Consider the following 25,804-nt stretch of genomic DNA (forward strand, 5'->3'; position numbering starts at 1 on the left):
GGCAGTTTTTTATTCCCTCCAGTTTCTATATGTATTTGTCATAGCATAGAAATGCTTTATATTTCAGCACTTCTTTGTGTGAGACCTGTGTTATACAGGCAGTGTTAAGTGCTGGGAATACAAAGGTGAATCTTTCAAGTAATTGCTGCGTTAAGAGCTCACAGGCTAGGCCTTGGGGTAGGGGGGAACAGTGGACAAAAACATGGTAGATCAGAAGTGCACTAACAGATAATGCATAGGACATAAAAACCTTTTTTCCTTCCCCTGTTACGACTTTAGAATGATATTCAACACCATATTCTTGAAGTGCTACAACTAGAAAATCTTCCCACTCTTCAGTAGCCCTAGCATAACATTTGACAGTCAACTCTGTTATGTTACAAGAGTACCTTGGGTTCTGGTCCTGTTAAGGGATTGTAGTTACCTCAAAGTCCTAGTGAGAGATACCTTTTCTCTCAATGGGAGATATATTTTAGGGAGAAGCATCTGTTGCCGATTTGGGACCAAAACTGCAACCTAGGCATATGCCCTGACCAGAGTCAAACCCTAAATTTTCAATTGTAGCTTGATTCTCTTCAAAAACTATTTTTTAGAGTGGGACATCAAACGATTTTATTATGGGGCTTCAGGGGAGAAGCGAAGAGCTTAGGATGGCAATGAGATCTGACATCCTCAGCCAGCTGGGATCTCCCCAGTTTTATAGTCACCAAAAATGGAAAAACTTTTTTTTTAAGATTTTATTTATTTTTAGAGATGGGAAGGGAGGGGGAGAGAAAGAAACATCAATGTGTGGTTGCCTCTTGCATGGCCCCCACTAGGGACCTGGCCTGCAACCCAGGCATGTGCCCTGACTGGGATCAAACCTGCAACCCTTTGGTTTGCAGCCCGCACTCAATCCACTGAGCTATGCCAGCCAGGAAATTGAAAAACTGCACGTCAGATCCTGGAAGTTAAAAATGTTAATTTAAGGATTCGTCATCTTATGGCCAGCCATTAGACTACAGAGCATTAAAGTACAGCTTGGTGGGTTTCTGATTCCATCTGCTTTTAAGATTTTTTTTTTCATTTAAAAAATCTGTTCACATTTGAATGGTTTAAATTTGAATTGGGATAAATCTATTCTCATAGTTTGTACATTTGGTGAAGATTCAGTTATCATTTAAGGAATACCATAATGTGGGAAATGTTTTGTGACTGGATCTGGAGGAAAGGAAACTAGTGCAGGAATTCAAATGGCAAAAAAGGTGTAAACATCCCTGGCTGGTGTGGCTCAGTGAATTGAGCACCAACCTGCGAACCAAAGGGTCACGGGTTCTATTCCCAGTCGGGGCACATGCCTGGGTTGCAGGCCAGGTCCCTAGTAGAGGGTGTGTGAGAGGCAGCCACACACTGATGTTTCCCTCTTCCTCCCTCCCTCTCAACAATAAGTAAATACATTTTTTTAAGATTTTATTTTTTAGGGGGAGGGAGAAAGGGAGAGAAGCATCAGTGTCTTGTATCTCGTGTGCCCCCCACTGGGGACATGGCCCGCAACCCAGGCATGTGCCCTGGGCTGAGAATCAAAGTGGCCACCCTTTGATTCTTAGGCCGGCGCTGAATGCACTGGGCCACACCAGTCAGGGCATGTTTATCTTTAGGGAAAGAGAAAGGGAGAAATACAATGTGTGGCTGCCTCTCGCACACTGCCTCCTGGGGACCTGGCCCACAACCCAGGCATGTGCCCTGATTGGGAATCAACCAGTGACCCTTTGGTTTACAGGCCAGCATTCAATCCACTGAGTCACGCCAGCCAGGCCTAAATAAATTTTTTTTTAAGGTAAACTTTTTTTAAAAGGTAAACTTAAGACACTGGCAGGGAGACATGGAAAGGCAAATTCCAGACAGATGTAAGTGGTCAAATAGGGTTTGTGATAACATTTAAGATGCTGCCAATCTTGGCTTTGTTCTTAATGGTTTTCTTCAAAATGCAAACCAAATCGTGTCACTTGCTTATAAGTTATATTTTGGCCTGGATAATTTATGTGAAGAACCTATCTAGAACTCTAGCCTAAATTTCTTAGCCTCAAAACAGTGACCTTCACCTGCATACTCTATTTAGTAACCCATTCCCTTGGCTGAATCATAATGATCCTGAGTTTAAGGGTAAGAATGGTAAAGCTGCCACTCCTACAACTAATAGCTTTCATTGGGGGGAGTATACCTGTTCCTTAACCATTGTTCTCACAACTAAATAGCCTCTTAGCTCTACTTCCTTTCCTTTCTCTAGTCCTCTGGCACTTCTTGAACCCAGTGGTTCTCAAACTGTCAAAAACATGGGGCTCTGATAATGTGGATTCCTAGGTCTCAACTCTAGTGGGTGTATGTGGAGCCCAGGAATTTACAGTTTAACTGGTACTTGAGATCAGTGATTGAAGTGTCCCGTGCTAGCAGCATCAGTCCCACAGAGAAATTGGTTAAGAGTCCTGGCTGGTGTAACTGAGTGGATTGAGTGTTGGCCTGTGAACCAAAGTGTCGCTGGTTCAATTCCTGGTCAGGGCATGTACCTGGGTTGCAGGTCAGGTCCCCAGTGAGAGGTGCCTGAGAGGCAACAGCACATTGGTGTTTCTCCCTTTCTCCCCTCCCCTCCTCTAAAAATCTTTTTTTAAAAAAGAAAAATTTGTTAGGAATATAAATCCTGGGCCCCCAAACAGACCTACTTAATCAAACTTGAAAGGGTCATTCTGATTCCAAGTTTGACACCTGTTTTAGATCTAAAATACAGATTCTGAATCAGCTGGTCCTGCTGAGATTATCAGTCCCATCCAGTGTGAATTTTTGTGATGAAGGAAATCTGTCCATTGACAGAGTAGCTACCAGCCACATAGAGCTATTGAGGATCTGAAGTGTGAGTAGTGCGACAGAAGCTGAATTTTAATAATTCCATCTATCTAGTGACTCAGATGCAGGAACTTCCTGGCCCACTCATGGAAAAAAACTTCATTAATCAGTTTTCTGTTGTTCAACTACAGTTGTACCTATTTTCCCTCCACCACTGTCCTCCACCTCACTTGCCCCCATCCTTAATCCTACCCCACCTTTGGCTTTGTCCATGGCTCCTTTATATGTATTCCTTGATGACCCTTCTTTCATTAATCAAATTCTTACCTAACGAAAGGGGGAAATCTTTCCAAGCATGATACAAAAAAAAAAAAAATCTAGAAGCTACAAAGAAAAAAAAATCTGGCATTAAAAATTACCTAGGTTGAACTGTAAGTGATATACTAGAAAAAAATACTTGCACCATGTAGACCACATGATCACTTAAAATCACTAAGACAAGCCAATAGAGGGAGGAAATGGGCAAAAGGTAGGGACAGGAATTCACTGAAGAAATAAATGACCAATAAACATGAAAGTATTCCATCTTAGTAGAAATCGGGGAAATGCAAATTTAATTTTATTCCTTTAGTATTAACTACATTTTTAAAAATTTGGGGGACCTGGCAAATTAGCAAGATGGTTTTACAGGGCCATGTGGCAGGTTTAAATGAATATAATTTTAAGCCAACATTCTATTTCTAGGAGTTTACATTAAGTACTGGGTGGCATACGCAATGATGTGCGTAAGATCTCTTTTTTTCATTCAGTGTTACATGTAACAGCCATATGACACAATCCAAATGATCATTAATGGAGTAAATCATTACACATTCTTAGGGCATAATGTATACTCATGATCGATAAAGTAAATGTAAATATACTGACACAAAATTTCTCCAAAACAATAATCAGAACTTGCAAGTTTCCTGTAGTGAGCTTCCATTGAATTTTTTAAAAATTCATTCTGCCCTGGCTGGTGTGGCTTGTGGATTGAGCACCAGCCTGCAAACCAAAGGGTAGCTGGTTAGATTCCCAAGGGCACATGCCTGGGTTATGGGCGGAGTCCCCAGTAGGAGGCCTGCAAGAGGCTAGAAGCTACAGTCACACCTTGATGTTTCCCTCTCTCTGCATCCCCTCTCTCTAAAAGTAAATAAGATCTTTTTAAAAAATTCATTCCATTATATGGATATGGAATGGGTAGAAAATGAGTGGGATATATGCAAAAAAAAAAAAGTTTTTTTAAAGATTTTATCCATTTCCACACAGGAGAAAGGAGAGAAATATTAATGTGTGGTTGCCTCTCGCATGCTCCTGTACTGGGGACCCGCCCGGTAACCCAGGCATGTGCCCTGACTGGGAATCAAACCAATACCCCTTCAGTTCACAGGCTGGTGCTCAATCTACTGACCCACACCAGCTAGGGCATGCCAAATGATTTTTAAAGGTTATTTCTGGGTAGGGGAATGAGATTTTAGGTATAGTGGTGAAAGGACTCTAATTCTTTATACCTAGAATATGTTTATGTACTGTGTAAAAAATTGGTGGTCTGGTAATATTGGATTCTGAGGAAGAACTTTTCAGGGTGATAAAAATTGGGAATGAAGCCCTGGCTGGCGTAGCTGAGCGGATTGAGCATGGGCTGTGAACCAAAGTGTTGTAGGTTTGATTCCCAGTCAGGGTACATGACTGGGTTGCAGGCCATGACCCCCAGCAACCACACATTGATGTTTCTTTCTCTCTCTCTCTCTCTCTCTCTCTCTCTCTCTCTCTCTCTCTCTCTCTCTCTCTCTCTCTCCCCCCTCCCTCCCTCCCTCCCTCCTTTCCTTCTCTTGAAATAAATAAAATCTTAAAAAAAAAAAAAAGAATCCTGAATTCCTATTTTAAAAAAAAATTGGGAATGACTGTGGGGCTTAGGATGCCTACGTGAAATATGAAACTAATTGGAATTGAAGAGATTAAAGAATTCTGAAGCTACAGTACTGAATGCATTATTTTCATGGAATTTGAAATCACCCAAGATGATTGTCGAGAAATGTGGTAGAGGGCCTGGCCAGTTAGCTCAGTTGGTCAGAGTCATTCCAATATGCCAAGGTTGCAGGTTTGCTGTCCCAGTCAGGGCACACACAAAAAACAATGAAATGCATAAATAAGTGGAACAAAAAAGCAATGACCTTTTTCCCCTTTCTGTCCCCCTTGCTCTTCCTCTCTAAAAATTAAAAATTAAAAAAAGAAAGAAATGTGGTAGCCCTGACTGGTGTGGCTCTGTGGGTTTGGCGTCATTGTGCTAGCTGAGAGGTCACTGGCTTGATTCTTGGTCAGGGTACATGCCTGGGTTGCAGGCCAGGTCCCCAGTTGGAGACCAGTAAGAGGTAACTGATGTTTCTCTCCATTTCTCCCTCCCTTCCCCTCTCTCTAAAAATAAATAAAAATCTTATTTAAAAAATTAAAATGTAGAATCAAAAGACATTCTACCAATTAGCAGAGTACTGGAAGAATGTGAAGCATGATCATTGTGGATGGCAGTAAAATAAGGAGTTGGCAGGAAATGCAATTTTCACCTTAAGATGAAATGGTTTTCAGTCTTAGATTATGGGGTCAGTCATTTGAAAGGAACTTCAGGTAAGAAATCAGATGTTCGTGGTTCCTATTGTGTAAAGTAACTTGTATTTTACATAAATATTACCTGATATCTGGGAATCAAAAAATATGAAGTAGGACTAACATGTCAGCACTTACAGATAACATTTGTTCAGAAAGACTGCTAAAACCTATTTCAACCCAAGCTAGTCAAGTATAATTTTATTTTAGACAGTATTACTTATAAATTTAGCAAGTAATCTGGTTTCACAAGAGGATAGGAGATTGCTACAGGCAAACATTGACAGCAAAGGAGTTAGAAAAATTAAAAGTTCACACAAGCATAATGAAGAAATGGCTTTATATATCCACCTCCGTAACATTTAAGCATTTATTTTGCAATGTGTTACAAAGATTTAACCATCCAAATGTCCAAGAAGAAATTTAAATTACTAATGATAATCTTGCTAAGAGGACAAATGTGTGATACTTTTGAAAAAGTAATGAGCTTTAGTAACCTGGAATTTATTTGAAAATCTTACACCTATATTAAGTGAAGTGTTAGTTTAACTGTGTTTGATGGTTAATAAAATTTTGGCCAAGACCAAAGGATCCTACCACTAAATAAGTAAAAATACTAGCTAACACAAATTGTGCTATATGCCAGGCATTGTTCTAAATGTTTCTTTCATGTATTAATATACTTAATTCTCAAAACAACCCTGAGATTATTCCCAATTTATTATCTCTTTTATAGATGAGGAAAGTGATGTACAGAGATTTTTAAATAACTTGCCCAATGACATGGCTCCAGTGGCAGTACTCTTAAGGAGTAACCTATAGACAGAAACCTCATCTCGACTAGTTGAGGGAAGCCAGTGAAACATATAGGTGTCTATTAGCTGGGCTGCTGCCCAACATAAAGGAAAGAGTATGGATCAAAAATAATTTTTAAAAGGTGTTACTTGATGCAGCTCATTGAAATTACCTTTGACCCACTTCATCATGGAATGAATTCCTGGTTGCCAAACTCACTTGGTTCTTTTCAGCCCTTATATGATAATGTGATTGATACTATTGACCACCTTTCTCCTTAATACTCTTTCCTTGATTCTCTTTAAAATTGATTTTAGACAGAAGGGAGAGTGGAGAAAGAGAAACATCAATTTATTGTCCCACTTATTCATGCATTCATTTATTGCATTCATTGGTTGATTCTTTTTTCTTTTTTTTTTTTAATTCTAAAATGGACAGCTAACTTAAAGACCTGGATGGACAGTTTCTTTCACCCATCCATAATCTTTTCAGGGAAACTAAGTTCGAATGGAGTTTTCCATCTGAGTCATTCTCAGTATTAATAATGAGCAGATACACCCTTCTGATGGAGAGGAGCTGTATCTATCACCTAGCTTCATTAAGGCTAGGATCCTGTACCCCCAATTCAGGGAAAAGGGAAACATTTAGGCTTTTCCCAGGTGTGAGGGAGGTTGTCTTCATGCCTGATGCTTTAGTGATGGGAATTCATGTTTTTAAAGATTTTATTTATTTATTTTTAGAGAGGGGAAGGGAGAAAGAGGGAGAGAAACATTGGTGTTCGATACAAATATCGATTGGTTGCCTCTTGCACATTCTCAAATGTGTACCTGGCCCACAACTCAGGCGTATGTCCAGGCTGGGGATTGAACTGGTGACCTTTCAATTCACAGGCCCAATCCACTAAAACACACCAGCCAGGGCCATTGGTTGATTCTAATATGTGTCCTGACCCAGAGATGAAACCTACAACCTTTGTGTATCAGGACGATGCTTTAACCAATTGAGCTATCCAGCCAAGACTCTTTCCTTGATTCTCTCTTTTTTTAATTTTAATCCTCAACCTATTTTTCATTGCTTTTGGAGGCGGTGTAGGAAGAGGGGAAATCATTGATTGGTTGTCTTTTGTACATGCCCCAACAAGGGAATGGAACCTGCATCCTAGGTATTTGCCCTGACTGGGAACTGAAACCTCAACCTTTCGGTGTACAAAGTGGCGCTTCAACCAACTGAGCCATACCTTTCTTTCTTTTTTAAATTTAAAAGCCAGGGCTTTCTTTCTTTTTTAAATTTAAATCCTCACCTGATGATATATTTATTGATTTTCAAAAGAGAAAGGTGGGGAGAAGAGAGAGAGATACATCGTAAGGTTGCCTCCCATACTCACCCTGACTGGACTAGGGATCAACCTTGAAACCTAGGTATATGCCCTAACCTGGAATCAAACCCAAAACCTTTTGTGTGCAGGATGTCCCTCCAACCAACTGAGCCAATTGGCCAGGGACTAATTTACTTGTTTGTTTGTTTTTAGAGAGGGGAAGGGAGGGAGAGAAACATCACTGTGTGGTTGCCTCTCATGCAACCCCTATTGGGGAGATGGTCCACAACCCAGGCATGTGCCCTCCTGACTGGGGATCGAACCAGTGCCCTTTAGTTCATAAACCGGAGCTCAACCCACTGAGCCACACCAACCAGGGCTTCTTTCCTTGATTCTTAACACAAAGTTTTTTGGTCCTCTTATTTCTGTACTGTTTCTTCACTGGTTTATTTTTCTCTGCCTGCTCCATACATGTGGCTGTTTTTCTTGGGTTCTATCCCTCTTACTAGCCAATATTACCATAGGCACTTTCCAATTTAACTTTCTCTTCTATTCCTGTTTTCTTCTTTAAATCCTTAAATAGCTAGCTCTACCCTGCCAAACAGGAAACTTTTTTTACGATATACAGAAAAATGAGAACTACTGTGGGCTGGTGAGGGGAAGTTTGAGGAAGGTAGCTCCATGCTGAACTACTCCATATGGTCATGTATATTTCAACAGATTGAGTCTCCCCCATCCTGTCCCCAAATAGCTCTGAATAAAATCCACACTACAGCCCTAGCTGGTGTGGCTCAGTGGATTGTGTGCTGGCCTGTGTACCAAGAGGTCACTAGTTTGATTCCCTGTCAGGGCACATGTCTGGGTTGTGGGCCAGGGCCCCAACTGGGGGCATGCAAGAGTCAACTGATCAATGTATCTATCACACATTGCTCTTTCTTCTCCCTCTCTTTTTTCCTCCCTCCCTCTTTCTCTAAAAGTAAATAAATAAAATCTTCAAAAAAAAAAAAAAGAAAGCAAAGTGATTACTTCATTTGTATATTTACTCAAAATTCAAACCTTAATACTACAGAAAAGAATGCCCTGTTTATTCTATGATTTTTCATACTCAAGGAACACTTCCACATACCCACCTGTCTAGCACCCACTTCCATCCAAAGCCCTGAGACCTGGCTCCTGCTTCTCTTTTTATACTGATCTCTTTGCTACCCTTTCTTTTTCTTTTCTTTACCTCCAAATTTCCTCACCTGTATTTCCACAAAAGGAGCATGCTCTTTGACGCAAATGTGTGCTAGGAATAGTCCTTCCTATTTACCCTAGGAATTTCTACTCTTGTTTCACAAGAGATGTCAACCTCCTCCACTTTTTTTTTTAAAGGCTTATCAAGTCCTTTGCCCATTTTATTTTGGAGAGAGAGAGAGAGAAAGAGAAAGAAACTGTCGGTTGCCTCCTGTACTCGCCCCTACCTAGAGGGGATGGAACTGCAATCCAGGAATGAGCCCTGAGCCCGAATCAAACTCCCGACATTTCAAAAGTGCAACCTTTCGGTTTAAGAGAGGTTGCTCCAACGGACTTAGCCACACCGGCCAGGGCAGCCTCTCCACTTTGTGGCTATTGCGCTTCATCTTTAGGTGACCCAAATTTATCTCCTCCTCCTCCTCCTCCGTGCAGCCACTCAGCCAGGACCCATCACACTTGACTGCATTGTTTGCTCCTTTCTTGAAAGGGAGCCCCTAAGTCTAATTAATGCCTTTTCAATGCCTAGCACACATCTAATCTATTAATGACATTAATTTCCTTCATTGTACAACGTTAAGTGATAGAGATTTCTGTTCGGATTCCTGACCTGCTGAGCTGTCTCGTAAGCTTCCAGTCTCACCACTGCAAAAGAGATATAGTGCTTTGTCTCTTAAAGAAAGCTCCTGACTTCGCCAAGGTCACCGTCAGTGCTGCTTCACGACGAAACCGTTTCCCTAACTTCCGCCCCTGAAACTGTCATCCAGCTCAAGGTCCTACCTAAGGAGAGAGCCCAAGGGCAGCCAGACAGCCCACGTGCTGCCCAACAGGAAGTTGGCCCTTCTCCTAAACGTAGTTCCGCCAAATACAGCCTTCGACTGACATCCCAGTTGTCCAATTATGTTTTGAGGCTCTGAGGGTTGCACCTAGCCTGACAATGTCCAGTAAAAAAAGGAATTCAGATTAGCACCAATTTTGACCAACGGTTGAAACGATGAGAGACCATTAACCTATAGGAACAGCTCTGAGAATGATGAGCAGCAAATTCATCCAATGGACGTGCCTACTGCAGAGTAGGCCTCGCCCCTATCTCCGTAGTGTTGGCGGCTGCTAACACTGTTGCGTTCAGTCTCCACCCGGACTCCGCCATGTTGGGGCTTGTGGGTCGTGTGGCCGCAGTCTCGGCCTCCGGGGCCTTGCGGGGACTCAGCCCTGCAGCGCCGTTACCCCAAGCTCAGCTCTTACTGCGGGCCGCCCCGGCAGCACTCCAGCCTGGTAAGTTCCTTTTTCTAGGAGCTGGGATTGTCTTTACCGCCCCATGACCTTGAGCCCGGGGCCGATTGTCTCTCGGGCCTAAGGTATACGGTGCTAGAAGGACGCCAGGGCCAGCTTCCTTCTCTTTAACGGCTGGAGAACAAGAACGGTTCACCCATGAGCTTTTTTCCGATCTAATTCCGTCTCATTTAGGAAAATGGGGGCGCAGTGACCTTCACATGAAATGGGGTGCACCGAGGTCTCGCATAATGGAGTTTTGTGCATGAGGTTGGAAGATTGTGCAGGCGCTTTTTGGTTTCTGCGCTGCCCTTTCTCTGGACACGCCTTCCTTCCAAACGGAAGGAGACCGGGCCTGGCCTGAATTCACCGGCCCTTGTGGGTTAAGTCCGATCTTCCAGTGACCTTTAATTGCCCTGACCCCCCTCCTTCCAACATTTTTTTTGTCTGTTAGCCAGAGACTATGCCGCCCAAACATCTCCTTCGCCAAAGGCAGGAGCCGCCACTGGGCGCATCGTGGCTGTCATCGGTGCAGTGGTGGACGTCCAGTTCGATGAGGGCCTACCACCCATCCTAAATGCTCTAGAGGTGCAAGGCAGGGAGACCAGGCTGGTTTTGGAGGTGGCCCAGCATTTGGGTAAGTACAATTTGTTACGAATATTAAAAGTATTTTTAGCCCAAATATTTCCCATATCAGGCTATCTTCCTTCTATGATGATTTTATCAAAATGACTTTCGTTCTTCTGAGTTTGCTGAAGCCACATTTAGGTACTGAGAAGGAAAGGAGTCTTGGTTAATTTAGGTCTTTCATGCCACCTACACTTCATTAAATACCACGAGGTCACCTTATTTTTATGCATCACCTTGCAGCAATGCCTTTGTCTAACAGGTGAGAGCACAGTAAGGACCATTGCCATGGATGGTACAGAAGGCTTGGTTAGAGGCCAGAAGGTCCTGGATTCTGGTGCACCCATCAAAATTCCCGTTGGTCCTGAAACCTTGGGCAGAATTATGAATGTCATTGGAGAACCTATCGATGAGAGAGGCCCCATCAAAACCAAACAGTAAGGATCCCTTTTGCTGCATCTACACACAGAGGAACAGCTTTTTGTTGAAGTTTTATATATTAGTTAACACCTTATAGAATGGTAGAATATTCCTGTGGAGAATACTTGAGATACTGAAATATTCAATTATTAAAGTCACACAATGCAGTATCTTCTGAAGAAAATTAAAGATGCAGAAATTCTGATTGTAAAAAACTTGCTACTCAGGACTCAAGTTGATTATTTAGTGAGTTTTTTTTTTAATTTAAAGATTTTATTTACTTTTAGAGGGATGGGAGGGAGAAAGAGGGGGAGAAACATCAGTGTGGGAGAGATAACATCAGTGGGTTGCCTCTTGCATGCCCCCAACTGGAGCAACCCAGGCATGTGCCCTGACTGGGAATTGAACCAGCAACCTTTCAGTTCTCAAGCCAGTGCCCAGTCCAGTGAGCCATACCAGCCAAGGCTATTTAAGTAAGTTTCAGTACCAGTGGTTTATGTTGTGGGGTTTCTAGAACTTAACTGCATTTTGCCATGTATAATGCTTACTCTTATTTTCTCCCCCAAAGTTGGGCAAAATGCACATTATACATGGCAAAATACAGTGTATATCATATATTTCTTATTGGTATGTGAAGGGGTGCTATTAATTTAGGACTCATTAAGAGGAAAATCTTTCTGGAAGTTAGAAAAAAGGACTGTTGCATTCCAAGATAATGAAATCCCTTTTGTAAGAGGAGATGAGATTGAGTAAAGGGTTAGACTTGAAAATTGAGAGGAATCCTTCAACAGGATGAATAGACACTGACCTCTTCTGCCTTTGCAGATTTGCTCCTATTCATGCCGAGGCTCCTGAATTCATGGAGATGAGTGTTGAGCAGGAGATTTTGGTTACTGGTATCAAGGTTGTGGATCTCTTGGCTCCCTATGCGAAGGGTGGCAAAATTGGTATGTCAGTGGTGGGTACATATTTTCCAAACCTAACACAGAGAAAAAAAATCCTACCATAGTATGAGTGGGTACTGTCCCTCGCTGATGAGTAGCTTCTGACTTTCGTTCTTCTGAGTGTGCTGAAGCCAGATGCCATTTCTGAGAAGGAAAAAAATCTAAAAAGCTTTTTTTTTTTTTTTTTTAGTTTGCTTCTTAGGAACACAGAACTTTTAACTATTTTTTATTTTCTCAACCTCTCCCAGGGCTCTTTGGTGGTGCGGGAGTTGGCAAGACTGTACTGATCATGGAGTTAATCAACAATGTTGCCAAAGCCCATGGTGGTTATTCTGTGTTTGCTGGTGTTGGTGAGAGAACCCGTGAGGGCAATGACTTGTACCATGAAATGATTGAGTCTGGTGTTATCAACCTAAAAGATGCTACCTCCAAGGTGAGCACTGAATTGATGTCCATATAGTCAGTACACTACAAAATCACTGTAGTTGACTGTGTTGCTAGCTGAAGCCATGGTTTTTGTTTTCATTTTGGTGTCCTAGGATCTACGAAGGGAATTCCTGTCAGTGTTTCCCCTCCAATTTCTAATACACTAGTGCAGATTCCCCCCCCCCCCCTTTTTAACATTAGATTAAATTTCTAGGCTTTTTATGGTAGCTAGACTTATCATTTGAAAGCTTATTTTGGGGGAAGTTGGATGTGGTTCATATGTCTCATAACCCTATTTCGTACCTTCATTTACAGTTAATTTTCTTCCTACTACCTCAGTAAATTACAAACTTTTACCTCATTAATTCAAGAAATTATCTTGTGTTTTAAACTGCAGCTCTAAAAAGGGAACAAAATTTGTGAATAAAAACATTAACATCTTTTGAGGAGAGTTTTTTTAAAATAGTTTAGCTGTTTGGAGATCATAGGTATATGGCTTCAGCACTCTTCCGCCAGGTTTTCCTTTTTCTTTTTTGCCAGGGGAGATTGCAAATGCAGTTCCCCGCAACCTCACATTATATAGTTGAGTTTCCCACATTTGGATAAGGCAGCCTTCTGAGCCTGCATACATAAACCCTGAGCTCCCTATTCAGATTTTCTGGTTGTGTATGATTACTACAGGTAGCTCTGGTGTATGGTCAAATGAACGAACCTCCTGGTGCTCGTGCTCGGGTTGCTCTGACTGGACTGACTGTGGCCGAATACTTCAGAGACCAAGAAGGTCAAGATGTACTGCTATTTATTGATAACATTTTCCGTTTCACCCAGGCTGGCTCAGAGGTAAGAGAGAAAGCTTGAGAGGGCCTGCTTGGTTCATTCGAGCTTTCTATGGGATGTATGGGATGGTGCAGGTGAGGCTAAAGATGCAGACACCTAACACTTTTTGTGCTCTACCTCCCCCACCCCTACTGCCCTGCCAGGTGTCTGCTTTATTGGGAAGAATCCCTTCTGCTGTAGGCTATCAGCCTACCCTGGCCACTGATATGGGTACCATGCAGGAAAGGATCACCACCACCAAGAAGGGATCTATCACTTCTGTACAGGTAAGAACAGTGAAATAAATGAAGATCTAATTTGTATATAGGCATGTACAAAATATATAAAAGGCATGTATAAAGGCAGTATAAAACCTAGTTAACTTACATTTCAAGAGGTTTTTAACTGGGTTCATGTGCTCCCTGAAATAATAGGTAAGATTTTGTGTGTTCATGCTAAAAGTGCTAAAAGGTTAAGAAACATTCATATAAAGCAATTGAAGGTATACATGGAAATGTAGATCACAAAGTAGTGGTTTCCAGCCTGAAGGGGAGTCTGTGGAACTACATGGAAATTGAATGGTAAGTAGTATTGGGTTAATATACTACACTTTTTCAAATGTTTACAGATGGTATGTATAGTAAAATCTGAAAATGTGTCTAAGTTGGGTAGTAACTTGAATGATCCCTAGTGAACTATTGTAGTGGTGCAAGGTTTTTTAGTTTTATTTTCATTTTTTTATTGATTCTACAGAGGGGAAGGGAAGGAGAAAGGGTGAGATTGATCAGTTGTCTCTTTTAAAAAATATATATATTTTATTGATTATGCTATTACAGTTGTCCCATTTTCCCCTTCATTCCCCTTCCCCTGCACACCCTCTCCCATCCACATCCCTCCCTCTTTAGTTCATGTCCATGTGTCAAGTTCTTGGCTTCTTGATCAGTTGCCTCTTATATGTGTCTCGACTGGGGACTGAACCTTTAACTCAGAAAGTGGCTATGACTACTGTAGAGATAAAATAAGAATTAAAATGTAGGATGAAAAGCAAAAGGACTGTGAAAATTCTTTCATCACAGTTGATAAGGATCAGATAATCTGTGAACTCAGCAGCTATTACGGGTGGTAAGAAGGCTCTTTTGAGGTAGACTCTTGAATGCTAAGAAGCTGGAGTGAGAATGGGGAGAGTTCAGAAAAGGGGATGGCTTGAGAAGAATTACTTGGCTTTCTGTTGCTCCTCATGGCTTCTTAACTCACTTTAGGCCATCTATGTGCCTGCTGATGACTTGACTGACCCTGCCCCTGCCACTACCTTTGCGCATTTGGATGCTACTACTGTGCTGTCCCGTGCTATTGCTGAACTGGGCATCTACCCAGCTGTGGATCCTCTGGACTCCACGTCTCGCATCATGGATCCCAACATTGTTGGCAGTGAGCATTACGATGTTGCCCGTGGGGTACAAAAGATCCTACAGGTGAGTATTATTACAGGTGAGATTTGTGTCCATAAAATTATACAGAGGGAATTTGGGGACTGTATTAGGACCACATTTTTCCTGGAGACTTGAATGATTTGCTTTAGAGCAAGGAAGGATGAGACAAGCAGTTTCTAGTGGTTGTTAATCAGGTCACTTGGGTTTCCAGGTACTTGGTCTTTGGAATCCAGTTTTCTCTAAGAGTACCAGACTAGGAGTAGGAAGAACAAGACACTGATCTTAGCTGAGGGCCCTCATGATCACCCCAAGTCTGTAACTTTTGCTCCACTAACTTCTTGCACATATAAAGTGAGATAAGGTGCTAAAATGCTTTGTATAAAGCGTGGTGTGAATGTAAGGTGATAATAACGCTTGGGTTCTTGTCCAAATTAAAAGATTGTAAATATTTACTCCAGGCTCTCTTGTTTTCTCAATAGGACTACAAATCCCTCCAGGACATCATCGCCATCCTGGGTATGGATGAACTTTCTGAGGAAGACAAGTTGACTGTGTCGCGTGCACGGAAAATACAGCGTTTCTTGTCTCAGCCATTCCAGGTTGCTGAGGTCTTCACAGGTCATATGGGGAAGCTGGTGCCCTTGAAGGAGACCATCAAAGGATTCCAGCAGATTTTGGCAGGTGAGATGTCCAGTGTAAATCTGAACATAAATGGCAAAAAAACCTAAATTGTCTTGAATGCTTGTGGTGCTGTGTTCCCATTTTAGTAGCCATCAAACAATATATAAATATATTGTCCTAATTACATAATGTTGAAAAATAAGCTATTTCCCTTTAATTTTCTCTGGAAAGACTCTACTTCTGAGAGGGTGACATGTTATTACTTGATTCTTGTCAGCCTACACTTACTGTGTTCAGTGTTAGCTACTCTTCTAAGTGAGCTAACAATATCCTTAGGAAGAAAGTATTATTGTTTTACAAATTAGGAGACTTACAGCACAGTTCCAATGTCACACAGCCAAAGTAGGGAGCAAGAATTTGAACCCAGGTTATGTGGTTTGTTCTTAATCCATGCTATCATGTCTTATAAATTGGATTTGTGAGGGAAGTTTGTTTAGAAAAGATTTCTTAGATGACATGAATTCACCACATTCTGATGGATGACCTCAAATTGTAAGGTGTGTAACACTGCAGAAAGTTGATGTCCCTCCACTTCTCACCAGTTGGATTTTTCTTTTGTTTTTCCCCCTACAGGTGAATATGACCATCTCCCAGAACAGGCCTTCTATATGGTGGGACCCATTGAAGAAGCTGTGGCAAAAGCCGATAAGCTGGCTGAGGAGCATTCATGAGGGGATCCTAGCACCTTTCTTCCAAGCTGTCCCCCTCCTTGTCCCTAATCTAAAAAATTCAGTTTTCTCTGTAAGCCACATGAAAGCCGTGATTGAAGACATTGTGTTTTGTCTGAAGAGTATTTAAGGTTTACAATAAAATGTACATGCCTCCAAATCTGTTTTTCTTGGTCCTAACCATATAGCCAATAGTAATTTTAGAGTGGCCAGCCACAAAAACAGCACAAAGTAGGCCATAGGGTTTGAAATGGGTTGTCAAAAAAAACAAACAAAAAAAGCATTGTCTTGGATTGGTGAACTGTGGGTCTTATTGGAAGTGCACATTGGGAAAAATGGTTGGGATTTAGAAATAACTGCTGTTCTAAAACAAGGCAAGGGTTAATAAATGAACAAAAAATTTAATTTTTAAGAAATGGTCTGAAGGGTTAATGCTGATATGTGCAAAAATTTAGTCAAAAGGGCTTCGTAGGCCTTCATTTTTTTCTTGGGCTTTTTTTTAACATCCCCCCCCCCCCCAGTGTTCTCCCTGATTTATTTATATTTTGGTAAAGCCTTGACTTGTGTGTGTGTGATGGCTTGAAGAAATGGTATAAAATGCCATGAAGCCTATCCTGACCTCTGCTAAGATCCCTTACTAAAGTTGGGGAGAGACTGGTGTGTTGCATAAGAGCAATTTTCAGGGTTGCTGGCCTTGGGCTACTGAACTATAATAATGGAATTCCGTCTTCGTCTTATGTCATTAAAAGGTGCAGGATTAGAATAGTCAAAAGTACACCCATTTCAGTTTGAAACAAGTACCAGTTACAGTGCAAAGTCGGATTTGGTGCCATACCCACTACCACCCTCTGGTGGTAGGACTGGAGGCTGCAAGAACTGATCTCACCATTTTGAAATCCTTGAAGGCCATTTGCTGGGACGTGGTTCTTAGCTAATGACTGTTTACAAACCAGCTGGGGCTTTTGTCCTGAGGAGGAGTCTGCATCTATAAGCCCCACCCCCGAAGCTTTGAAGCTGGGCAGAAGCTGGGCGGAGAGAAACATCCCAATTCAGAGGCCCCTGGGGGCTGAAGGTTGGGGAGGGACCTTGGGAGAGGTGCCAGGGGTGGGGTAGCGGCCTCTAAGTTTCCTCCCATCGGCCTTATGACGTCCTTGGCTCCACTCTTCTGTGTCATGTTCTGGACAGAAGGTGGAGCCCCTGAGCCACCCGTGCCCAGTATTTCGCCCCTAGAAAAACCTGGATTTGGGGAAATGCTGAGTTATGGAGGTAGGGGGCATTAGGTCCTTAGTCTAGAGTGGATGGATATGAAGCTGGTTCAGAAGGCTCAAGGGTATGGCTCAGCCTTTTCTATTTCGCTTTCTTGGGTTATCCAGAGGCAGACCTGGGAACTGTGATCCTAAAGGTCATTTGTATCCCACCACCCCTGCCTCTCAGATGTTCATATCTCTCAGCATTCATCGAGAACCTTCTCCCTCTTACTAGCTGCAACTAGTTATTTCCTTCCCTCTTTACCACTCTCTTTTTCTACCACGCCATTGGAGTGTCAACACAGACCTAACCTTCCTCCATATTTCTCCTGGTTCTGCCCTGTCCTCGCCTCCTCCTCCCTTCTCCACCCAGAGAAAGCCCCGCCCTTCCCTCCTCCCTCTCCACCCCAGTCTGTCACACAGGGACATCACCCTACAGCAGTTCAGGCTGTGGTTTGCAGGAAGCATACATTGGCTTTTTGATTCGTGCTAGTTCCCAGCTCAGTTTGGGAGGCTCTAACGCCAGACTTCACGTGAAGGGGGAACCAAGGTCGGTGAGGAGCTGGGTGGTCCCAGCCCTGGAGCCCTGCCAGCCTGACATGGGTAAGTTTGAGGACCAGCCCCCGGGAAGGCCTGAGGGATGCCTGCCTCCCTCTCTGGCTGACTCAGCAGGGGTGGGGCCTAACCTTTGCTCTTTTGGGGGGTGAAGGAGGAGAAAAGGGACCATAGGGGTACAGAGCTCAGCCGGTGAGGCTGCCGAGCACAGGATCATGAGCATTTGCAAGCTCCAGCTCCAAGGAAGAGCCTGAGACTCTCCACCTCACAACCCCCTCCCCCATTACCCAGCCCCTTGCTCCTTCCCATTTAAGCTACAAAGATTCAAGTAATATTTCACAGTACACAATGCTACCCCTCCCCGAAAAGTAAAGGCCATTTTTGGTAGGTCTTTACTCCCCCTAATTTCTCCCAGGCCTTTTAAGTCCCTGTTTTCTCTCCTCCCCCACCCTGACCCACCACCAGGTGGGGGCTGCACTGAGCAGCTGTTTCCTGTTGCCCCAGAGGTTGCTGCAAGGGTGGTGGTGGTTGGGGGAAAACTGAACCTGAATAAAGCCGATTCTCACGGTCCCACTAGGGCTGCTACAGGCGGCCCCCCACGCCCCAGTCACTGACAACACTGGGTGAGAGGCAAGATTGTGGTTGAAGGGCCTAGGTCTTTACCTTCGTGGCTTCCTCACTCCACAGGCTTTTAAACTTGGGTAGTGCCGGGGAAAGGAGACTGGCAGGCCTTTCTACAGCTGTAGGGATGGAGATCTGAGGAGCCGAAACATAGGAAACCTGTTCACCTAGTAGGGCCGCTGTGCGTTACCCGCAGCAGGATAGGCCTTGAGTTCCCTCTCCGGCATTTCCCATTCCTGCTTGGGAGTCGTGACTCTCACTGTCTTCCCCGCCCCGCTTTGTGAAAAGATCTTTGCCGGTGCCCCGGGAGCGCAGGCGGAGCCCTCCCAAAGTGCTCCTGTTAGGACCCACCGCCATCTCCCACGTCACCACAGAAGTTTCTGTCTTTTCTTCCTGGGATCTGTTCTCTTCCTCCATCTGGGATCCTTCCTGGTTCTGGCCCCTAGGAGACGCCACCCGCTTCCCCCTCCCCCAGCGTATTCTTCGCAACAGCCCTACCCAAGGACTCGTCCTTACCCCAGTAGCTCCTGCCCCTTTAAGTGCTCTCCCCCCCCCCCCCCCCCCCTCCGCCGCCTCCACCGCCGCCGCCGGCCCAGGGCTGGGGGAGGAGGCGCCGCCGCCCGGCTGGGCCACCTGCGCCGTCGCCGCCGCCGCCCGGCCCTGCTCCAGGTGAGGCCCGGCACCCACGTCCGGTCCCGCAGTCCCCGGGCGGGCCGCCGCTGCGGTCCCTTGCCCCAGGATCCCTAGTGGCCGGGACTCAGGATCTGACCATCCCCCTACGGGAGCTGCCTTTCTTCCTCTCTCCCCCGCACTATCTACTTGCTTATTTCTCCCCTGTCCTCTGCAACCGGAATCCCAAGGCTTCTCACGCCTCTCGGCCAACCTCTCCCGGGTATCCCTCCTGTTCTGGACCCATGACCTACCCCTCCCCTGCGCCTTCCTCGCCAGAACAATCTCCCGCGGTCTGGGTTTCGCCTCCTCTCCTCTGGAACCAGCGCTTTCCCACGCCATCCTAACCTCCAATGGGAGGGGGAATAACCGCCACCCCAACTCCTCGCATCGGTAGTAAGGGGGTTGGAGGTTTAGTCTATACTGTATCCACTTTCTGGCTCTGCTCCGCCTAGTTCTTTAAGTTCAACTAAGTCACATCTAAAGCTTTTCTTTAGTTGTCATCCCACCCCACCACTCCCCGAGTTTGGGGGTCTGACCTCAGCACCCGCTAACCTACCCAGGTTGGAAAGGCCCTGTTCTTGGGCCAGTCCAGCCTAGGAACCTCCCTACACTACAGTCAGGGGATTGGCGGGGGCGGGGTTGGGGGGGATCGGCGCCCAATTCTTGTGATTCTGGGTTTAAGGGGTTGAGGGGCTGTTGGGATTATAGTGGGTGTGGGAGGGGCTGGAACTAAATCTCTAAGGATATTGGGGTGGTGGGAAAGGCAGGGAAGCCCAGTCTTCTCTATTCAGATGCAAAGGGAGTCGCCACCCTTTAAGGAAATTAGGGCTTTCTTCATCCTCTCATGAGACCATCATGGAGAAGCTCATTGCTGTGTTTGAAACAGGATTGTGCGTGAATCTGAGGGGACACATATCAACTTGGAGAGGAGGTGTTATGGTCCTTTTGTTGTGTTATAGGAGAGAAGTAAAATGGTTACAGGGTTGAGGGCCATCTCCCTACTAGACCCTATCAACAGTATGAACCATTCAGCAAGTGAGGGCAAAGGAGATCTTTAATAATTACTGTATGTATCTCCATTGGGGAATTCCCCCTCCCTCCAAGTCCAGCTGGTCCCCCAGCTCTGTCCCTTCTTTTCTTGTGCTCTCGCCACCACCCCCTCTCCAGAAATGAGAGGGCAAGGTGTTTGGATTTGCTTCAGATTCTTGTGAGTCTTGTTCCATGGGCTGGGAAGAAGCTGGAGGGAGGAGAGTGTGGTCAGCAGTGGTGTTTGGGATTAAATTCCAGGAGTGTCTGGAGTGGGAGAGGGAGAAAGGTAGAAGGATGCAAACAAACCCCTTGTCACTCCCTTTCTCTCTTCCTCCCAGCCCCCAGCCATCTGGCTTCAGAGTGGAGTCAGGCACTGTGGCAACTGACCCCAGAGTCAGGGTGGTGCAGCAGGAACACAAGGAGGGTGAAAAGGGGGAGCAGGTGCTGATTTCTCCCTCCCCATTTTTTTCGTTATCTGCCCACTGGCCTGGTTTGAGAGAGGTTTGGAGAATTCCCTAGGTACCCTTCTCACAAGTTGCTGGGGGGAAAAATGATCATTTCCCCTTTCTAGTAGCTTCCTAGAGGGAAATGGGGTGAGTGATTGGCCACATCTGATGGGATTGAGGAATGTTTGGGGACACACGGGGTCAGTCTGCCCTCTGTCGTCTGGATGTGGGGAGAAGCACAGCTGCTGCCTGGGGTGGCTTCTGGCAAGTAAACACCCAGCTATTGGGTATATTGACATCTCACCCTCATCCTTTCTCCAAGAGCAAGGAAGATCTCTGATTAGATGGGATTAGGAGGGGTCTCATTCAGGAAGGAAGGTGATTGTAGTCTTTATGCACCATATGGGAAGAATGGATCTTGCCCCACTTTCTATTCTAATCCCAGGTGGCCCTCTCTTATCCACCACCCCTCTTCCCTACTGCTCCTGACTGGGATAGTGCTAGGGGTTGCCCTGGAGATTAGGCCCGGGTCTCGGAAGGGGTGGGGGCAGTCAAGTGGGGCACAGGAGTAACCGGCTCTTCCGGAGCAGAGCGGAGCTAGCGGGTGGGTGTGTGTGGGTGTGGGGGAGGGGCGTGGCTACACCCGTCTGACCGGCACAGGCTCCTCCCCTGCCTCCTGTCTCCTACAGGCCTTACGATTGGATTGGGGACTGGGGATGGGGGGTAGGAAGATTCTCCCTTATCCAACCTAGAAAAGGGAGGAGGGGAAAAAATAAAAAAGGATACTGCTCTCCTAACCCTTTCAGAAGCCAGTTTCATGCCCAGAGCTCTCTTCTTCACTTGTATTTCTCTATATCTATCTATCTATCTATCGGGATGGATTAGGGGGCCAGGGCACAGAGGGCCGCATTCCTTAGAAGTTTGCTGGATCCCTGCTTTCTTTAGAGGGAAGGTCCTCTCTTCTCTGAGTGTAGCCCCTATTTACTCAGGAACTTGAGGTCAGCAGGCTGTTGGAGGGTCTTTATTTTCTTCTCCAAGGTGACCTATAAATCTGTTACTTAGGAGAGAGGGTTTTGATTTCTTCTTGTCTACCCCTTCACCCTGGTAATCTGCTTTTCTTAGGACAGGGAGAGAAACCTTCCTAGTCCTTTTAGCCTCTTCTTTCTGGCCCTACAACATTGAGGCTTTGCTGAAGCTCACTTCCTTATTAGCCTCTTTCAGCCATTTGTAGTAGGGAATGGAGTCTGTCCCTAAAATTCAGGAAGGGCCCACTCCTCTGTAGAGTACGCAAATCCAATCTAGACTTACATATTTGGCTGTCATGCCCTGTCCCACCCAGTGTTCAGATCTCCCTCATCAGAGCCCTAAGTAAAATGTATTTGTTGACCCCCCACACACATCTACACAATGTCTGTTCCTCTTCCAGGATATTAAGCCTCAGTTTAGGCCTTTGTTTGTAGAACTGCATTGAATTGAATTGAATTGAATTGCAAAGCCTTTTGAGTTGCAAGGAAAGAAAAGCTGGTTTCTAGTCACATTTTATCTATGTGACCTTGAACAAGTCAGTTAGCCTCTCTGGCCTTAATTTCTTTATCTGCCAAACAAGAGAAGGTTGAACTAGAAATTCTCTAAATTCTAACATCATATATGACACTGTCCCCCATCCTGGGGCCTTGCAATAAACATTTTAGATAGCCACACTCTAGTCCTCTGATAGATTCTTACTGGAACTATAGAATAGGTGGACATTTGGGGCATCTTACTTGCAGGTCAATTTTCTTGCTCATTCCCTGTTCCTCTGACCAGATTTAGGCTAGACTCAGGTCTTTCCTGTCTGGTCCCAGAGCCAAGCTTCGTTTTCCTACGCACAGGAATCTTCCTGACCCGCAGGGCCCTGCAGATGTCGCTGGAAAAGTGGTGATCCAGGCACGACCAGGCTGCCCCCACAGGACAGAGGTGAGTGGGCAGCAGACACAGCAAGCTCTTGCCTTTCCCCACCCCTTTACCAGACTGAACTTTGCTGACTAACCTTTCCGCTTCTACACTTCCACTTTTCCACTACCCAGCCTGGGAAATAACTACCTTTGAAATTATCTACCCTACCCCCACCCGTAGGGAAGTGGCACATGCCTTGGTCCTAGAAATGTGGTCTTTTAGGTCAACCTTGGGACCATAGTACACCTTCCAGTTTGTTCTGGGTGAAGTAGGACTACCAGCCACAACGAGACGTGGTGAGACGTGGTGCAGACGGAACTGCCTGGTAGGTTAGGGAGTCATCGCGGCGCTAGGACCCAGTTCCGGATCCGGGAAAGACCGAATGTCCGGCGCTAGGACCCGGTAGCTAGGCCTTGGAGGGCGGCTCTCTGACGACCGCAGCTTCACCGCCCCCTCTGGCTTCGACTTACTCCTCCCCCGCCGGCCATGTTGGCTCCGCTTGGGCCCCGCGGTTGAGCCGCGTCCCCCTCCCCCCTCCCAGACCCCAGACCCCCTCCCCCGCGATCCCCTCCCCTTCTGGCTCCCGGAGCGCGGCCATGTGAACCGTCCGTCCCCTGGGGAGAGACAAGCCCCGAGTCTGTCTGGACGCTGCCACCTCAGGTCTGTTGGGTCTGTGGCAAGGGGGCCTGAGGGGAGGGAGTCCTGCTTTCTTCCGTGGCTTCCTTTAGGGAACAGAGGCTCCGGGGCCGCCTAGAGCCTCGCCTGGGACGAGAAGCTGACTAGAGCTTATTTCCACTTAGGATCCAGCCCCAGACGTGGGGGTGTGGGGGTTTGCCCTGAGGAGAAGGAGGCTACAGGGTCTGCTAAAGACCCTGGGTGGGGCAGTGGGGGCGGCAGTAGCAGTGGAGGCTCCCCGTGGGAGCATCGACGACCACGACCACAACGAGGAGGAGGCAGAGAAGCCGCCTGGCTGGTGGAGATGACTCCTGAGGGGGACTGAGGTGGAATCCCCGGGAGGGGCTCCACCTCCTCGGATGGGGGTGGGGATTGCCCGAGTGCGAAGAGTAGGTGAGGGGGTTCCCTGGGCGGGTTAACCACCTTGTTTGTGGGGATGGGGCGTTTTGGCAGCAGCGAGTAGAGGGTGGAAGGGGTTTCCAGAGATCTCAGGGTGTCTCCCTCGGGGGCGGGGTGTGTGTGCGTGCGCGCGCACGCCCACGTTCTCATGATCGTGGCCAGCCGGAAAGGGCCTTCCTGGAGTGCTCTGCTTGGCTCTGGGCCCTCGAGTGCCAGGAGAATCACCCACTCTAGGATCGGGGTTGATAGGGCTGATGCTCAAGCATCCGAATTTGAGCTAGGTTTAGGTACTGAGGGGAAGGATAAAGAAGGATTCCTTTCCAAGGGGGATCCCTCACCAGGGGGATCCCCATTTCCGTGGCTGAAAAGATAATCCTGCATCATCCCTTTCTTTCCTGTTCCCAGTTTTCAGGGGAAGGCAATGCCAATAGCAATCGTCCTTTGTGGGATTTATTGGAGTGAGAGATTTGCGTCCTTGGGGGGACGACAGGGGGGTAGCTACCACCTCCATCTGTACACAAACAGCCCCTCCCCCTAGCCTCCCGCAGGAAGTGGCCGGGAAATGGCAGCTGTGCGTTTGCTGCTGCGTCTCTTGTTGTTTTGAAATGTCCATTTTAATCAGATTTGGTTTCATTTTCTGAGGCCTCTGGGCAAGCTTGGATCCTGCCAAACATGTGGTCTGAGAGGCCTTTCGTTGGACCTTTTTTTTTTCCTGCTAAACTTAATTTGTCAACTGGAAGTAGTCACTGTGGTTGATCCAGCTGATCCTAACCCCGCCCCCACCCCCAGAGCATCTCTTCCTCCATGTCTTCATTTTTTTTTCTTGAGCTAGAGGTCATAGAGGAGCAAACTCAGTCATCCATCAGCATTTTCAATACAAATGATGCAAATTCTCTGAGCAGGAGGACTTGGGATCTTCTGTGGCATGAGAGGAATGGCTTTTGGAATCCTGCTTAATATTTTAAGTATGACATTTTCTGTGTTGAAGAGCACCTGAACAACTGAGCTTCAGAGGTGAAGGGTAGATTCTGAGAGATGGAAGAGAAGAGGAAATCGGGAAGATTTAACTGTCAGTGGGATTTGTGTGTTGGGATGGAGACTAATTTGCAATGAGGGTGGTGGGCTTGTTCCTCACTGGTGATTGTAGCCTAAGGATAGTCCCTTGTGGGAATCCTGTTAGTTGACAGATTGCTGGAGAGTTTACCTTCTGCAGACTCAATGAGGGGAGTTAGCTGTCTTGTCACTTACTCTTCAGCTCATAGAAGACGTCTCTCTTACTACCCTTTTTGGAGAGTGATAAGCTTTTCCTCTGTTCTATGCAAAATCATGTGTCTAGATTTTCTCTTTCTCCCACTTGATAACTCCAGGAGATTTCTACTATAGCATATAGTGATGGACTGTGTGTACTATGTCCACAGGCACATCATTAGACACTGGGTTTGGTTAGAGATGAGTCGGCCATGGGATTATATATATATATATATATATATATACAATATTTTAAATCTTAAAAAAAGATTTTATTTTATTTTAAATAAAGGGGAAGAGAGGGAGAGAAACTTCAATGTGTGGTTGCCTCTTGTGGCCCCCTACTGGGGACCTGGCCTGAAATCCAGTCAGGTGCCCTGACTGGGAATCAAACTGGCGACCCTTGGGTTTGCATGCCAGTGCTCAATCCACTGAACCATACCTATCAGGGTGGGATTTTATATTTTGAGAGATGAGGTATTGAGATTATTTGGACTATGCTGAAAACTGCTTAAGCCTGGCATTTAAATAAACTTTTCATTATTTTCCAGTCACAAACTTCCCACCTGAATTGTACATGCCTAGAATAAAGGTCCAAGATATGAACATATAATCATATGATTATGTGACAGTAGCATCATCACTTTTAAGATATCACATCATTGCTTTTTCACTGGGGCTTGTTGGGGTTGACATTCTGGAAACAGTAAAAACAAGTCCTGTATCATTGTCCTTTTTTTTTTCTTACTCCTCGGCTTGACTGGTTGGTTCGAGTTGCTTTCTGATAGGGTTGATTTGACACTGAGTTTAAGTTCCCCTTTCTTCAACCTTTGTTTATCTAAATGGGACCTGACAGAATAGTAAGTTGATTTTTCCTGTTTGAGGTTGAAAGC

The 25,804-nt window shown here is 45.4% G+C and overlaps 2 protein-coding genes and 2 non-coding genes across 10 annotated transcripts in view; all 4 read left to right on the plus strand.

The window, feature by feature from the left end:
* Positions 1-9,461: 9,461 nt before the first annotated feature.
* Positions 9,462-16,244, plus strand: ATP5F1B (ATP synthase F1 subunit beta). Its single transcript, XM_028531798.2, has 10 exons — positions 9,462-10,075; positions 10,527-10,709; positions 10,962-11,136; positions 11,945-12,066; positions 12,312-12,496; positions 13,171-13,329; positions 13,470-13,592; positions 14,565-14,777; positions 15,215-15,416; positions 15,990-16,244. The coding sequence occupies exons 1-10, from the start codon at positions 9,949-9,951 to the stop codon at positions 16,085-16,087; spliced, it is 1,587 nt and encodes a 528-aa protein (XP_028387599.1). The 5' UTR covers positions 9,462-9,948; the 3' UTR covers positions 16,088-16,244.
* LOC114514254 lies at positions 10,778-10,852 on the plus strand. Its single transcript, XR_003685979.1, has one exon. It is a non-coding gene; the product is annotated as a small nucleolar RNA SNORD59 (small nucleolar RNA).
* On the plus strand, positions 12,146-12,216 carry LOC114514255. Its single transcript, XR_003685980.1, has one exon. It is a non-coding gene; the product is annotated as a small nucleolar RNA SNORD59 (small nucleolar RNA).
* Positions 16,245-17,243: 999 nt separating the features above from the next.
* The window catches only part of BAZ2A (bromodomain adjacent to zinc finger domain 2A), a 36,494-nt gene continuing 27,933 nt past the window's right edge, over positions 17,244-25,804 (plus strand). The window contains exons 1-2 of one of the 7 annotated variants that reach the window (XM_028531716.1): positions 17,244-17,934; positions 22,526-22,610. Coding sequence is in view for 3 of the 7 variants with exons in the window: in XM_036018787.1 (XP_035874680.1) it covers positions 17,931-17,934; positions 22,545-22,610 (70 nt within the window). In the remaining 4 variants the exon portion in view is untranslated. Of the gene's footprint in view, positions 17,935-19,095; positions 19,177-22,525; positions 22,611-22,650; positions 23,250-25,804 lie in introns of those variants that run through there. The other 6 variants (XM_036018787.1, XM_028531714.2, XM_028531721.2 and 3 more) reach the window with 6 other exon arrangements.

This window comes from Phyllostomus discolor, chromosome 2 (genome assembly GCF_004126475.2).
Source record: "Phyllostomus discolor isolate MPI-MPIP mPhyDis1 chromosome 2, mPhyDis1.pri.v3, whole genome shotgun sequence".
NCBI lineage: Eukaryota > Metazoa > Chordata > Mammalia > Chiroptera > Phyllostomidae > Phyllostomus > Phyllostomus discolor.

Excerpts from the sequence above, each read along its gene's own strand:
- ATP5F1B (XM_028531798.2), top strand. The coding sequence starts at position 9,949 with ATGTTGGGGCTTGTGGGTCGTGTGGCCGCAGTCTCGGCCTCCGGGGCC. Across the intron at positions 12,497-13,170 it reads TAAAAGATGCTACCTCCAAG|GTAGCTCTGGTGTATGGTCA; the intron begins GTGAGCACTGAA and ends TGATTACTACAG. Across the intron at positions 14,778-15,214 it reads GGGTACAAAAGATCCTACAG|GACTACAAATCCCTCCAGGA; the intron begins GTGAGTATTATT and ends TTTTCTCAATAG.